This window comes from Panthera onca, chromosome B1 (genome assembly GCF_046562875.1).
Source record: "Panthera onca isolate mPanOnc1 chromosome B1, mPanOnc1 haplotype 2, whole genome shotgun sequence".
In the NCBI taxonomy this organism is placed as follows: domain Eukaryota; kingdom Metazoa; phylum Chordata; class Mammalia; order Carnivora; family Felidae; genus Panthera; species Panthera onca.
Genome location: NC_138342.1, coordinates 102,218,039 through 102,235,553, shown reverse-complemented (window position 1 = coordinate 102,235,553; position 17,515 = coordinate 102,218,039). Strand labels below are relative to the sequence as shown.

Below are 17,515 nucleotides of genomic sequence, written 5' to 3'. Positions count from 1 at the left end.
TTAATCAAACTTTTAAAGAAGAATTAATACCAATCCTACACAATCTCTTACAGAAAATAGAACAGAAATGAACACTTTCCAATCCATTCTATGAAGCCAGTATACCTGGATACCTGTAAAGGAAAAACACACTTCTGTATATCTCTCCTTTATACTCACACTATTACCACCTGCACACTTTTGATACCAGGTGTGTGGGTTTTCCACACATTATGCAATTCTCTGACACAAGCTGGGTGCCTTCCAATTTAACTCAATTATGACACTATCTACCTAGAGATAATGTCAGATCATACAGTTTAAGGATTCCATTAAACAAGACACCCACCCCCGCACACACACACACGTACCATTTCAGATGCCAATTGCAAGTCTCAGGTTGTCCCCTGTCTTACCAGCTAAACATCAGGATTCCCATCACCCCCTCCTTGAGCTTGATAATTTGAATGGCTCATGGAATTCAGGGAAATACTTTCATTTACTGGTTTATTATACAAAATATGATAAAGAATGCATATGAACATCAAGATGGAATAGATGAATAGGGAAAGTATGAGGGAAGGGGCGCAGAGCATCCATGCCTTTGCCAGGAGTGTTACCCACCCAGTACCTTTATGTGTTCAACAACCTAGAAGTTCTTAAACCCTGTACTCTGAGATTGTTATGGAGGCTTCATCATATAAGCATGATTAATTATTAACTCCATTTCTACCTTACAGAGAATGGGTGATGAGACTGAAAATTCCAAGTTTCTGGTCATAGCTTGGTCTTTCTGGTGACAAGTTCCTGTCTAGGAGCTCACCAAGAGTCACCTCAAGTGAAACAAAGATATTCCTATCAACCAGGAAATTTCAAGGGATCTAAATGCTCTGTTTCAGGAACTGGAATCAAAGACCAAATATTAGAACAAAAGATGCTCCCAGTGCTCTTACCACTTAGAAAATTTTAAGAATTTCAGAAGATCTGTGCCAGGAACTGGAGGCAGAGACCAATAAATATTTCCTGTTATTTTACAATACAAAAATTAGACAAAGATAGTACAAAAAGAGAAACTCATAAACCAGTATCATTCTTGAATATAAACATGAATATCCTTTAAAAATAGAATTCAGCAATATGTAAAAATAACTATATACCATGACCAAATAGGGTTTATTTCAGATATTCAAGACTGGTTCAATATTCTTAAGTGAATCAATGCAATCCACATTAACAGGTTGAAGGAAAAATAACCCATATGATTGTATTAATTGATGTAGAAAAAGTATTTGAAAAAATTCAACATCATTTATGATAAAGTCTCTCAACATGTTAAGAATAGAAGGAGTATCGTCAAACTGATAAAGAACCTGTAGCTGACATTGTCCTTAGTGGTGAAAGACTTAGTGGTTCCCCCAAGACTGAAGATAAGGCAAGGATGCTCATTCTCATCTCTGTGATTTCATATAGTCATTTAAGCTCTAGCCATTGCAATAAGGCAAGAAAAAGAAATACAAGATACACAAATCAGAAAGGAAGAAGTAAAACTGCCCCTCTTCTCAAATGATATGATTGTCTATGTAGACAATCCCAAGAAATTTACACAACAAAATCTCCTAAAACTAATAAGTGAATTCAGCAACATGGTAGGTTTCAAGATCTACATACAAAATAAATCACACTTCTATTGTAATGAATACATGGAACTGAAAATTAGTAATAAAATACCATGCACAAATGCTTTAAAGAAAAGATATGCTTAAGTGCAAATATGACAAAATATATACAAGACTTATATGCTAAAAACTGAAAAAATGCTAATGGGAGAAATCAAAGAAGACCTAAATAGTGGTGAGACATACCCTATTCACAGATTGGAAGACTCAGCATAGTAAAGATGTCAATTTCTATCAAAATCCCAGCAAAGCTTTATTGAGGACATATACAAATTTATTACAAAATTTATATGAAAAGTCACAGGCTCTAGGATATCTAAAATGCTTTGAAAAAGAAAAACATAGTGGGTGAAATCACTCTACCTGATTTCAATACTTACATAACTACAGTATTTATGACTGTGTGGTGTTGGAGAAGTTAGACACTTAGATCAACACCTAAAATAGAATGGAAGGCTTAAAATGAAAAATGAAAAATTTTAAATCGAAATTTGGAGGACATAGGATGTGGTGAAGAATTGTTAGACTGTACATCAAAAGTATAATCAACAAGGGGCGCCTGGGTGGCTCAGTCGGTTAAGCGTCCAACTTCAGCTCAGGTCGCGATCTCATGGTCTGTGAGTTCGAGCCCCGCGTCGGGCTCTGGGCTGATGGCTCAGAGCCTGGAGCCTGCTTCCGATTCTGTGTCTCCCTCTCTCTCTGCTCCTCCCCCGTTCATGCTCTGTCTCTCTCTGTCTCAAAAATAAATAAACGTTAAAAAAAGTATAATCAACAAAAGAAAAATTGATAAATAGTACTGATTAAAAACTTTGATCCATGAGAGACCCTGTTAAAAGGGTAAATAACAAAACATAGACTAGAAGAAAATATTTGTAAACCATTTATTTAACAGAAAATTGGTATCTAGAATATAAAAAGACCCCTCAACACTAACAGCAAATAAGTGAAACAATTCAATTAGAAAATGGGAAAGATAGAGGTTTTTGGGGGGGAGTTAAGATGGCAGAGCAGCATGAAGACCCTGAGCTTACCTTGTCCCTGAAACACAGCTAGATCAGCACCAAAACATTTTGAACACCTAGGAAGTTGATATCAGTATTAATACAACAACCTGAATAACTTGAACCACAGAACCCAGCAGGTACAAGGTGCAGAGAGGTGAACCAGAGGAGAGAAAAGCTGTGGAGGGTAGGGAGTTGTTTTTGCAGAGAGAAGACAGAGAGAGAAAGGGGAGAGTGTGGCAAATCGGGACTGTGCAAGAAAAGCACTGCCCCGAAAGTAGCTGTAGAGAAAGAGAAAGAAAGAGTGAAAACACTCGCAAGGGACTGAATAACAAAATTGTTCCCCAAAACCATTGATGGGAAAAAAGGAGAGGGTTTCCTTCTTTTTATTTTTTTTTTAATGTTTATTCATTTTTGAGAGAGACAGAGCGTGAGTGAAGGAGAGGCAGAGAGACAGAGAGAGAGAGCTAGAGAGAGAGAGAGAGAGAGAGAGAGAGACGTAGAATCTGAAGTAGACTCTAGGCTCTGAGCTGTCAGCACAGAGCCCAATGAGGGGCTTGAACCCACAAACCATGAGATCATGACCTGAAGTCAGATGTTTAACTGACTGAGCCACCCAGGAGCCCCTGAAAGGAGAGGGTTTCAATATCAGCATGATTCTATAAACAGTGGAGTGCAGAGTCTGAAGTTCTGGATCTCAGTGCGTGGTGGTGCTCCCATGAGGAAACCGAGAGAATCCTTAGGAGCTGGCAGTGGGGTCTGAAGGGTCCATATGCCACATGGGGAGAAATGATTCCCTTGCTTAGAGAGCATTTGGTAGAGTCATATGGCCTCCCCATAAGCAGAGGTCCCAGTGAACCCTGGAGAGCAGCCACATTTGCTGGTATTGGGACAAAGATGCCAAAGTACATTGAAACCTGGTGCCAGCTGTGTGTTGTGATTTGCCATAATCTCTGAACCTGTGCTGCTGTGTGATAGCATGAATGTTTTCTGGGACAAGTGAGCACCTAGCCACTGCTCAGCAAGACTATCACCCAGAGAGTTGGCATGAGTCCAAGCCTCAGAGGTCCTGAAGAGTGAGGTTTTGAAACACAATCCCATTGGAGATAAAATTCTGGAGGGAGGTACTGCTTGGCAGGTGGACAGTTTGGACACGAACATAGTAGAGACAGGGTATGGATAGAGGCATGAGACAAAGGATGGGTGCTTGATTGCGGGTCGGTGAGAACATGAAATCCTGTACCAGAGACTAAGGAGCTGGGTGAAGCCATTTCAACCACTCCCATGCACACACATGCACATGTGAGCCACAGTGATCCACCCCAGTAAGGTAAGCAGCACCAGCTAGTGAAGAACAGAGCCATTACAACAAGCTCCGCCCAACTGCACCCTCCAAACACATCCCCTAGAAGACCAGCACAAGGAACTCCATCTGCTTAATATATGTACTGACTATAGAAGGCTTCATAGTTTCAGATCTAGGGGAAACTGGATGTAACTTCATTCAGGTTTAATTCCATTTGCTGGCTCCTTTATTTCTTCATTTTCTTCATTTATGTTTTTGCTTAATTTTTCTTTTTTTTTTCCTTTCTTTCCTTCCTCATTCTTGGATACAGAAAGAAAAAATTGTTTTTATTTTTTTACTTTATTTTTTATTTAAAAAAAATTTCTTTTTTTTTTTTTTTTTTTTAATTTTTTTTTTTAACGTTTATTTATTTTTGAGACAGAGAGAGACAGAGCATGAACAGGGGAGGAGCAGAGAGAGAGGGAGACACAGAATCTGAAACAGGCTCCAGGCTCTGAGCTGTCAGCACAGAGCCTGATGCGGGGCTCGAACTCACGGACTGTGAGATCATGACCTGAGCCGAAGTCAGACGCTTAACCGACCGAGCCACCCAGGCGCCCCTAAAAAAATTTTCTATTTCATTTTCTTCACTTCATTTTCTTCTACTTTATTATTTAATCTTTCTTAATTTTAAATTTTTTTCTTACCATTTTTTTCTTTTCTTTCCCTTTTTTCTCTATTCTTTCAAACTTCTTTCAGCAGGCAGACCGAACACACCTAGGATCTACCTTCCTTTATTTGATTATTTGTGCTGTTTTTAATTTTTTAATTTTATTTTTTTATTAGTTTTTTTCTTCCTTCCAATGACAAAACAAAGGCATTCACCCCAGAAGACAGAATAGCAAGAAATGAGTGCCAGGGGGTTAATAAACAGATATAAGCAAGATGTCTGAATTAGAATTTAGAACCAAAAAAGCATAGAATCCCCTTCTGTAGAGATTAAAGAAATAAAATCTAGTCAGGATGAAATTTAAAATGCTATAACTCAGATGCAAGCTTGAATGGTGCCACGAGGGCAAGGATGAATGAAGCAGAGCAGCAAATCAGCAATTTAGAATATAAAATTATGGAGAATAATGAAGCAGAAAAAAAAGAGGAAAACAAAGGCAAAAGATCACAACACAAGACTTAGAGAACTCAGTGACTTATTAAAAGGGAATAACATCCAAATCATAGGAGTGCCAGAAGATGAAGAGAGAGAAAAGGGGGCAGAAAATTTATGTGAGCAAATTATAGTGGAAAAATTTCTTAATCTGTTGAAGGACACAGACATCAAAATCCATTAGATAAAAAAAAAAAAACCTGACCATCACCAAGGCATATCATACACAAATTCACAAAATGCACAGACAAGGAAATAATTATGAAAGCAGAAAGGGGAAAAAAGTCCTTAACATATCAGGGAAGACAGATCAGGTTCGCAGTAGACCTATCCACAAAAATTTGGCAGGCTAGAAAGGAGTGGCAGGATATATTTAATGTGCTGAATTGGAAAAATATGCAGCCAAGAATTCTTTATCCAGCAAGGCTGTCATTCAAAGTAGAAGGAGAGACAGTTTCCCAGGAAAACAAAAACTAAAGGAGTTTGTTACCACTAAACCAGCCCTGTAAGAAATTATAAAGGGGACCCTTTGAGTGGAGAAGAGACAAAACAAAAAAGACCAAAAGCAGCAAAGATTAGAAAGGACCAGAGAATATCATCAGAAACACCAACTCAACAGGCAACACAATGGCATTAAATTCATATCTTTTAGTATTCATTCTAAATGTTAATGGACTAAATGCTCCAATAAAAAGACATAGGGTATCAGAATGGATGAAAAAACAAGACCCATCTATATGCTGCTTACAAGAGACTTATTTTTAGACATAAAGACACATGCAGATTGAAAGTAAGGGGATGGAGAACCATCTATCATGCTAATGTTCATCAAAAGAAAGCTGGATACTTATATCAGACAAACCAAATTTTAAAATAATTACTGTAACAAGAGATGAAGAAAGGTACTATATCAAAATTATCCACCAAGAAGCTCCAACAACTGTAAATATTTATGTCTCCCATGTGGAGGCATCCAAATATATAAATAAATTAATCAATCACAAATATAAAGGAAACTCATTGATAATAATACCATAATAGTAAGGGACATCAATACCCCACTTAAAGGAATGGACAGATCATCTAAGCAGAAAACCAACAAGGAAACGATGGCTTTGAATGACACACTGGACCGGATGGATTTTACATATATATTCAGAACATTGCATCCTAAAAAGCAGCAGAATACACATTCTTCTTGAGTGCTCATGGAACATTTTCCAGAATAGATCACATACTGGGTCACAAATCAGTCCTCAATAAGTACCAAAGGATTGATATCATACCTTGCATATTTTCAGACCACAACTCTATGAAACTTGAAATCAATCACAGAAAAAAAATTTGGAAAGACCATGAATACTTGGAGATTAGAGAACATCCTACTTAAGAATGAATTGGTTAACCGAGAAATTAAGGAGGAAATTAAAAAGTACACGGAAGCCAATCAAAATGAAAACACAACAGCCAAAACCTCTGGATGCAGCAAAGGTTGTCATAAGAGGGAATTATATAGCAATCTAGGACCTCCTAAAGAAGGAAGAAAGAACTCAAATGCACAACCTAACCTTACACCTAAAAGAACTGGAAAAAAATGGCAAAAAAGTGCAAAACCAGCAGAAGAAGGAAAATAATTAAGATCAAAGCAGAAATAAATGATATAGAATCCAAAAACAAAACAAAACAAAACAGTACAACAGATAAATGAAACCGGGAACTGGTTATTTGAAAAAATTAACAAAATTGATAAACCTCTAGCAAGTTTGAACAAAAAGAAAAAGGAAAGGATCCAAATAAATAAAATCACGAATGAAAGAGGAGAGATCCCAACCAATACCATAGAAATAAAAACAATAAAAAAAGAATATTATGATCAATTATATGCCAACAAATTGGCCAATCTGAAAGAAATGGATAAATTCCTAGAAATATATAAACTACAAAAACTGAAACAGGAAGAAATAGAAAATTTGAACAGACTCATAACCAGTAAAGAAATTGAATCAGTAATCAAAAATCTCCCAACAAACAAGAATCAAGAGCTGCATGGCTTTCTACGGAAACTCTACCAAACATTTAAAGAAGAGTTGACACTTATTTTTTTGAAGCTGTCTAAAAAAATACAAATGGAAGGAAAACTTCCAAACTCAATTTATGAGGCCAGCATTACCTTGATTCCAAAACCAAAGACCCCACTAAAAAGAACTACAGACCAATTTCTCTGATGAACATGGATGTAAAAATTATCAACAATATACTAGAAAACTGGATCCAACAGTATATTAAAAGAATTATTCACCACAATCAAGTGGGATTTATTCTTGGGATGCAAGGCTCGTTCAATATCAGCAAATCAATCAGTGTGATACATCACATTAATAAAAGGATACGAACCACATGATCCTCTCAATAGATGCAGAAAAGGCATTTGAGAAAATACAGCATCCTTTCTTGATAAAAATCTCAAAACACTAGGGATAGAAGGATCATACCTCAAGTCATAAAGGCCACATATAAAAGACCCACCGCTAATACCATCCTCAATAGGGAAAAACTGAGAGCTTTCCCCCTAAGGTCAGGAACATTACAAGGATGTCTACTCTCACCACTGCTCTTCAAAATAGTACTGGAAGTCCTAGCCTCAGCAATCAGAGAACAGAAGAAATAAAAGGCATCCAAATCATCAAGGAAGAAGTCAAACATTCACTCCTTTCAGATGACATGATACTCTGTGTGAAAAACCCAAAAGACTCTACCAAAAAACTGCCAGAACTGATACATGAATTCAGCAAAGTCACAGGATATAAAATCAAAGTACAGCAATAGGTTTCCTTTCTATACACCAATAATGAAGCAGAAGAAAGAGAAATCAATGAATTGATCCCATTTACAATTGCATCAAAACCCATAGAATACCTAGGAATAAACCTAACGAAAGAGGTGAAAAATCTATACACTGAATACCATAGAAAGCTTATGAAAGAAATTGAAGAAGACACACACGAAAAAATGGAAAAACATTCCACGCTCATGGATTAGAAGAACTAATATTATTAAAATGTCAGTATTACCCAAAGCAATCTACATATTCAATGCATTCCCTATCAAAATAACACCAGCATTCGTGACAGAGCTAGAATAAACAATCGTAACATTTGTACAAAACCAGAAAAGACCCTGAATAGCCAAAGTAATGTTGAAAAAGAAAACCAAAACCAGACCTTAAACTGTATTACAAAGCTGTAATCATCACAACAGTGTGGTACTGGCACAAAAACAGACACATAGATCAATGGAACAGAATAAAAAGCCCAGAAATGGACCCACAAATGTATGGCCAACTAATCTTTTACAAAGAAGGAAAGGATATCTAGTGGAAAAAGCAGTCTCTTCAGCAAATGGTGTTGGGAAAAAAGTGGACAGCAATATGCAGAAGAAAGAACCTGGACCACTTTCTTACACTATACACAAAAAATAAACTCAAAATTGATGAAAGACCTAAATGTAAGACAGGAAGCCACCAAAATCCTAGAGGAGAAAATAGACAGCAGCCTCTTTAACCTCAGCTGCAGCAACTTCTTATTTGTCATATCTCCAGAGGCAAGGGAAACAAAAGCAAAACTGAACTATTGGGACCTCATGAAGATAAAAACCTTTTGCATGGTGAAGGACAGGAAAACTAAAAGGTAACCAATGGAATGGGAGAAGATGTTTGCAAATGACATATCAGATAAAGGGATAGTATCTAAAATCTATAAAGAACTTACCAGACTCAACACCTAAAAAACAAATAATCCAGTGAACAAATGGGCAAAGGACCCGCATAGACACTTTTCCCAAGAAGACATCCAGATGGCTAACAGACACATGAAAAAGGGCTCGACATCACTCATCATCAGGGAAATACAAATCAAAGCCATAATGGGATGTCATCTCATACTTGTCAGAATGGCTAACATTAACAACTCAGGCAACAGATGTTGGTGACGATGCAAAGAAAGGAACCCTTTAGCACTGCTGGTGGGAATGCACACTGGTGTAGCCACTCTGGAAAACAGTATGGAGGTTCCTCAAAAAATTAAAAATAGAACTAACCTACTACCCAGCAATTTTACTACTGGGAATTTGTCCAAAGGATAAAGCAATGCTGATAGAAGGGACACATGCACCCCAATGTCTATAGCAGCACTATTAACAATAGTCAAAGTATGGAAAGAGCCCAATGTCGATTTTAAAAAAGAAATATGAAAAAAGAAAGACAATGGGCAAAATACATGAAAAACTATTTCTCCGAAGAAAATACTGGGATAGCAAATAAGCCCACGGGAAGATGCTAATCATTAACTATCAGGAAAATGCAAATTAGGGATGAAGAAAATATCACTGCATACTTATTAGAACATATATAAAAAACAATGACAATGCCAAATGCTGGTAAGGATGTGGAAAAATTGAATCTCTCATATGTCGCTATGGCTAATGTAAAATGGTACACTTTGGAACGGAATTTGACAATTTCTTTCAAACCTAACTATATAAACCATAGACCCAACCACCAAACTTCTTGGCATTTCCCAGAGAAATAAAAATATTCGTTCACATAAAAACCTGTACATGATTCTTCATAGCAGCTCTATTTTTAATAGAGCTGGAAACAACCAAAATGTCCTCGTCTCCATGAATGGTTAAACAAACCCTGGGCCATTATCAGCAATAAAAAAGGAATAATAATAACTTGGGTGGATCTGAATGGCACTATGCTGAGTGGAAAAAATCAGTATCAAAAGGTATAATTTGTGATTCAATTTACACAATCTTATGTCAAAAGCATAGAGATGGAGAACAGCTTAGTAATTGCCAGGGGTTCAGGGCTGCGGGGGAGGGGAGAGGGACTTGGTATGACTACAAACATGTAGCAGGAGGGAGATCGTTTTGGTCATAGTTTTGTATCTTGATTTTGGTGATGGTTACGGGAATCTACACTCGGGATAAAGACGGACTTTACACACACACTGTAGCTATGTCAAATTCCTGGTTTGGTATTGTACCTTAATTAACTACGATGTAATCACGGGAGAAAGTAGATAAAGGATGCTTGGGACCTCTCTGTATTATCCTTGCAATTTTCTGTGTGCTGTAATTATTTTTGAAAATATAGGGAAAAAATTAAAAATCCCATTTTGCCTCGGGTAGCTGTGGCCTACATTATTTAGTCAAAGGAGAAACCGTGAGACGGTACAAACCCCAATTCCGGGTTTTACACAGAAGCATGACCTGGGGCAGAAGAAAGGCTCAGGGCTGCAGAAGGCGGGGAGCCAGAGAGAGGTTTTCCCTCTCCCTGAGGGTGTGGGAGGCGGCGTCTGAGCGCCTGAAGCAGGGAGGTGAGTGGCGCGCCGCCCAGTCCCAGCCCCACCCTCCGCGGGCTCCTGGAGCCCGTGCCATCCCTGCAGCAGAAGGCTGGGGAGCCGGAGGCGCGAGGACTCTGGAGCGGCGCTCCTGCATTCCCGACACCGCGGCTCCAAACCTTGAGAGGACCAAGAGAACTTTCTTTGAACTGCGAACAGTTTTGGTCAACGGGATAGCCTCCCATGCTTTGGCTTCCCGCCTCTTCATTGTGGTTCTGATTCCTCGCTGCTTTCCTTCTCGAACCTGCTGGGGTGCAATCGGGAGCCCGTCTGCGCGCCAGACGGCTGTCCGGACCTGCGAGGGTGGGAGGCGGCCGCCAGCCCTGTCCCCTCGCAGCCCCCGCCCCGCCGCGCAGCGGTGCTCGCCCGGGGTAGCTGGCTGTGCCTGGCGCTCGGGCAGCGCGGGGCATGCAGTCTCTCAACATCACCCGGGAGCAGTTCTCCAGGCTGCTACGGGACCATAACCTGACGCGCGAGCAGTTCATCGCGCGCTATGGGCTGCGGCCGCTTGTCTACACCCCGGAGCTGCCGGGGCGCGCCAAGCTGGCCTTCGTGCTCACCAGCGTGCTCATATTTGCCCTAGCGCTCTTTGGCAACGCGCTGGTGGTCTATGTGGTGACCCGCAGCAAGGCCATGCGCACCGTCACGAACATCTTCATCTGCTCCTTGGCGCTCAGCGACCTGCTCATCACCTTCTTCTGCATCCCGGTCACCATGCTACAGAACATCTCTGACACCTGGCTGGGGGGTGAGTCCGCGAGCGCACCTTCTTCTCTAAACCCCAGTCTGCCAAGGGACTCTTCCCGCCCCCTCTATTCCTTACATTTCTGTCTCTACCAAATGAATCCAGTGCTCCTTCTTAGAACTTCCTCACTTGTGCTCACTTGGAGAGAAGTTTTTTGCCACTTTTAATTCAGCCCAACGTTTCTTTTCCTTGTCGCTTAAAGACATAGTTAGGAAAATGCCTAGGAAACGTACAAGGCAGTGAGGTGGGGAGTTGCACCTCTCTCCTGTTATTTCAGCTCCTTTTTCCATAATTACCAGGATTTTCCCTATTTCCAATAAAAGTAAGATAAAAATATTTCACATAATAAAAGTCTCGATATCCGCTCTTCCTGCATACCTCTAGGCTCACTCCACAGTTGCCTCTGTGGCTTCCAAACAGGTATTTGTAGATCTAACTCTTATATGAGGATTTAAACTATATATATATATATATATATATATATATATATATATATATATCTTGGAATAGTCCTTCTTTTTAAAGATTGTATTAACAGTCAAGCAGGGAGAAAGAACACAGAAAACATAACATACCCCCTGCTGACTGATAATGAAGGAGACAGCGATTTGTCCTCCTTCCTTAAAAGGGGAGTGGAAATGGCAGAAAAGCCATTCAGAGTCATTGAACTGGGAGCAGTATGTTGAGGTTGAGAAAAAAATACACACTTCACTTCCCTAAATGATTCAGTCTTTCCAGAGACACAGCTTTAGAGCATCCTTGTAATCCGTAAGCAGTATTGTCTTCTATTGTCACCAGTGTTCTTGGTGTGCCTTGGGGAGGAAGCACAGGTTGTGTTGTACCCCATTGTCATGGATGGGTGCATCCTTGAGGCCTCATCAAAATTCTTAGAAAGTGGTTGGAAATACAGAGGGAATGTGAGAGAAATGGGTCATTATGCCTTTAAACCCTGCCATTTCCACTCCTTTGCTACTTCCTTTAAATCTCACTGCGGGTGTTCATTTCATCCTACATTAACAATTTGAGATTTTCTTTCCCTGGCATAGCTTTTTTTCCCCCATTAATTTGCATTGGATTTTATCATTAGTGGGTCAAGAGGCTAAAATCTTTGATTCCCACCTCATCTGTAATGTAAATATTCCCAAAACTAAATTAAACATTAGAGAACATAGCATCCACTTGAGGGTGACACAGTGCAGGAATTTGCAAACTGACTTATGGGTTATAGCCTTTCTTATGCACTCTGATGAAATCATTGTCCTTGGGCATTTTAAAGTTGCCTGGTGCAACTAACTCTGCCAAATTAATGGGTAAACTTTTGGTCATCATATATAACTTATTTTTTGAGGCAATGGTACAGGAGTTTTCATTTCTGCATGTTTCTGAAGACAGATTTATGAAGCATATATGTATTGCTGGATGATTATAGCTCTGTTTGTAAAGATAAACACAGTTAAGAAAAGTGGGGTGTTATACTGGGAATTCAAAGACCTGGATTACTACTTTGGCTCTGATACATGTCGATTCAACACATCTGAGCCTCAGTTTCTCAATAAAATATTAGGAATTCTGGGAGCCTGGAAGTGGAATAAAGCAGATGTTTAGCCCCTAGCCATCCTAGGAGATCAAGCCTGGGAAAGATTACAGGGTGGATCTTTCTTTCAGAGGACTTAGGTGGGCGCTGCAAAGATTTTTCTTAAACTTTCTGTTTTCCTTGCTTCCCCGTTCATGAAGGACATTTCACTTTAGGTTCTAAATGCTGAAAAAGAGTAATACATTGGGTATGTATTTTACAGGTTAGTGTGAGGATAAATGTGTTAGTAAAAGTGCTTTGAAGCAATTTATTATTCCTTGAAAGTATAAGGTATTAATTCTATTAAGGATTGTTTGATTTTAGGTGGCTTATGTTTATCTGAGACTAGATTTATAGAATAAATATTCTTATAAATCAAGTAAGTAACACCAAAATTGAAGTTCAGGGGAAAGAAGAGAGCTTGCAGAGTTTCTGGAGAAAGTGATGCAAACAGATTTAACCTGTCCTTTATAGGATAGGATAATAATTGCAACACTCCTTTGATAAATTAACAAAAGAGCTTTCAAGGGAATGTAATCTAATAGTTCAAAGTTAATTCACAGTCTATTAGTCCATAAAGCTATTGAGGATCTTCTTTATGGCAAAGCATTTTACCTTGGTAATACAAAAAAATGAACAAAGCTTATCTAATGACTTTTGGGGCCTCAGAGAATATGAAATATCCCAGAATAAGCAAATCTAGGATTTAATAGAAGAGGATCCATTCTGCTGCAAGAGCACAGAAGTCAGGAAGGCTTTACCAAGGACTTTCGAGCTAGATATTGAGGAATGATTCAGATTGTTCCTAGCAAAGGAAGAAGGTTGGAGTGTGTTCTAGGAACAGGGGTCAATCCAAAGTTTGGAGGAAAGGAAAAGGTGATGAATTCCGGGAATGCTGTGTAAGCCATTTCAAGAATATAGTTTATATGTGAGCAATGGTGGGAAATGAGACAGAAGAGTAGGCTAGTGCAAATGGGGAAGAAAAAGTATATTATCAGTTATACTACACCTAAAATATGAATACCCCTCAAATTCCTTCAGAAGTGAAATAGGAAACATAAATGGAACAGCAGAGACCACTAGGAGGAAACAGTGGAGAAGGAAGTCTGCTACCTCCCCTAAAGCAGGCAGGATCCCTGCAGGCAGGGGTGTCAGATCTTCTTTGGTTGTTGTTGTAGTTACTGCCTTTTTTTTTTTTTTTTTTCAGAGAAGCTGGGAATATGGAATGTTATGATCTTGGCATGTAATTCAAATTTAAAAGTAGAATTGTGTAAAAGAACCTCTCTGTGGGTTTGGCCACGAATAATTCATGAACCTCCAGTTTGTGACTTCTCAAAGCCTCCCTCTCAAACATTTCTGACAAAGGTAGAGCTATAAATGACTGTTGTTTTCTTCTTTAGTCCACTTATCTCCCTTGCTAGGGACCAATGTTACCTACTGAGTCAAAGCCTGCATTTGGACAAGATCTCCAGGTGATTCATAAGCACATGAAAATATGAGAAGCACCACTATAAGTAATGATTTTCAGACTTGGCTGCCTAGAGAACCTCTTGAGAGACTTTGAAAATGATCTGTGCAGGCCCCAGTCCAAATTAATTACATCTGACTCTCTGGAGCCAGCTTGCACTGACTTACAGAGACCATTGTGTTCATCTTTACTCAGTTCCCCATTCAGGGACATCATATTGTTGGCTTGAAATCAGCCATGGTGGAGCTCATGGATGGCTCAGTCGGTTAAGCATCCAACTTCAGCTCAGGTCATGATCTCACCACAGTTCATGGGTTTGAGCCCCATGTCGGGCTCTGTTCTGACAGCACAGAGCCTGGAGCCTGCTTCAGATTCTGTGTCTTTCTCTCTGCCCCTCCCCTGTTCACGCTCTGTCTCTCTCTCTCAAAAATAAATAAACATTAAAAAAAAAAAAAAGAAGTCAGTCATGGTAGGAGTATTTACACTGTGGACATCAGCAGCTGCAGATCAGTTTCTTTTTTAAAGAAAAAACCCCAAAACTCAAAACCATACAGTTGTCTTCCAGCATACCACTGAGCAAAACTTTGAGTTTCCATTTGTACAGTGGTGACACCATAAATGACAGGTGCAACAAATTATATCCATAAATATTTGGTTTATTTATATGAGTTACACTCAATTTAGAAGATCTTAATTCAGCATCTGAGTTTGCTCAGCATTGAGGAAAGTGTATGTTCAATCCTTCTGTATATCTGGCATTACCATCCTAATGCCAACTTTCTGTGATCAACAGTTGATTTGCTCCCACACTACTCCCCAGAACTTCCGACATGGAGCTGGTAGGAGTAGAGATTCACTGCCCCCAAGAATAGTAAATAACATTTGCTTATGATTTTTTTTAATCACTAATGTGAGGATGGGGTTTTATTGTCTTAGCAATTAGGAGTCAGGCCTTGGAAGTTCTGTGTGCATTCTAGTCACCAATCTGTTTGGTTCAACTTCAGCAGTGAACTTGCCCTTTGTGTTCTTGGCACCACAGAATTTACCTATCCTTATCTGCTGGCTGTTCTTCCTAATTTTGTCTCTTTTTTTCGTTCTTTAATATATTTCTTCGAAATATCTAAATGTTCCTCCAAATTTACTGACAGTATGGTGAAATTTTTTTCAACTAAATTCAGTACAATAGATTTTGCTTCTGAACAATGCTCCAGAACACTTTTCTCTCTTCTCTAGGTGTCCATAAGCTTCTCTTTTTCCTTCTTACTTTGCTTTCTATATATCAGTCTTTTTCTCTATATTCTTTCCTTCAGTGATTCTCATACTTTCTCTCATTTTTGAGTGTGTGTCACCTGAAGCCTGGTACTCAATCTCTTTTCTTCCATTGTTCATTTCTGCATAGAGGCTACAATCAGGACTCTCCTTTTGTTGGTGATAATTCTGAAACCAGTATCTAATTATCTAATTATTGTAAGCCATAATCTCTCTTATCTGTAAAGTAGGCATTTACACATGGATATCTAATTAGCATCCACCATTCTCTCACCTTACTTTGTCTCTCTGCCCAGGGTCGAAATTATTATTAATAGTACTATGAGTCATTCTTGTATTCAGCATCCTCTGAATATCTGCTGTGTGCACTGGAATATTGTAAGTGTAGAGAAAGCTGTGTCCTTGTGGAACTGCCAGGTTTCAGTTAGAGCAAGAAGGGGGAGGTGCCATTCAAAGAAAACATGGGTGAGGCAGGGGGTTTCGTTGATGTCAGAGATCCAGAGTGCACTATGGAGAAAGCAAGGGGGGGGGGGGCGTGTTAGGGAATGGGACCTTGGGTCATAGTGGGGATATCAAGAGCCTAGATTGGGTCCAGGGGCAAGGGATGGTCTAGGAGAATAGGACTCATGGTGACTGAGATAAAAGTGAACTTAAAACATGAAGGGATTAATTCTAAAGTCTTTCCAGAAGGAGTTGGGAAATCAGTTCTAATCTTACCCTCCTTTACGGTTCTCAGCATTAATAAATTGAGATGCGGAGGCCTTGATGGCCTTGCCAGGAGCCCACAGGTCTCTCTGCTGGCTTTCATCCTGCTGGGGGTGTAGTCACAGCCAGGGGAAGTGTGCACCCAGAGCTCTATGCATCTCTCTGCAATCCTGTTGTGGGCACTGAAAAGAATTTTCTAATGATGACTGGCAAATTGACTAAAAACAATTACAAAAAAGGAGTTCCAAAAATACCCTAAGTAATGGCAGCCTCACTGGGAGAAGTGTACTTTCACATACACTTACTACATTTGAAGACTACTTGCTTAGGTAAAAAAAAAAAAAAAAATGTGAAAATTAATTTTTTCAGTAGCTGATAGGAAAATTCCTATTAGAGCAGTGATTCTCAATCTTGCCAACAGATGGAATCACTTGGGGGAATTCTTAAAATGATGACTGTTCTGGGGCCCCTGGGTGGCTCATTCGGTTAAGCGTCCGACTTCTGCTCAGGTCATGATCTCGCGGTCCGTGAGTTCGAGCCCCGTGTCGGACTCTGTGCTGACAGCTCAGAGCCTGGAGCCTGTTTCAGATTCTGTGTCTCCTTCTCTCTCTGACCCTCCCCCGTTCATGCTCTGTCTCTCTCTGTCTCAAAAATAAATAAACGTTAAAAAAAATTTAAAAAAAAATGATGACTGTTCCTACCCCTTAGAGATTCTGATTTAATTGGGCTGAATGTGATACCTAGGTACTGGATTTTCAGAAGTTCCTGAATTGTATAATTTGTAGCCAAGGTTGAGAACCACTGATGTAGGGTAAATGTTGACAGCACCAAGGCTTGGGCTATTGTGAAGGTGAAAAGAAATAATGGATGTAAAGTGCTTAAATAGCACAGTGCCTGCTACCTATGCCAGCACACATTTGCTATGTGTTGTATAAAAAAAAGCAATCGGAATTAGAATGCTTGGAAAATGCAAAAGTAAGCTGCATAAAATGGAATCCAACATGGAACTCTGAGACAGTTCTCCCATTGTACCCAGCCACGTCTTTACTAAAGCCATACACTTTTTTGGAGTCTTTCATGGTGGATTTAGAAAGAAGTCAAAAATGATTAAAATGTTGGGCTGATGTAAGATGAAAGACAAAAAGAATTATTCTCTCACTTGGAGAATGAAACTCTAATTTAACATTTTTAAATAAAAAAAATTTTTTTTCAATGTCTATTTATTTTAGAGAGACTGGCCAACTGTG

General features: G+C 39.3%; 1 protein-coding gene across 1 annotated transcript in view; it reads left to right on the top strand.

The window, feature by feature from the left end:
- The first annotated feature begins 10,582 nt into the window (after nt 1-10,582).
- The window catches only part of QRFPR (pyroglutamylated RFamide peptide receptor), a 45,757-nt gene continuing 38,824 nt past the window's right edge, over nt 10,583-17,515 (top strand). Inside the window, exon 1 of the mRNA XM_060654265.3 lies at nt 10,583-11,256. Coding sequence (XP_060510248.1) covers nt 10,917-11,256 — 340 coding nt within the window. The 5' untranslated portion in view covers nt 10,583-10,916. The remainder of the gene's footprint in view (nt 11,257-17,515) is intronic.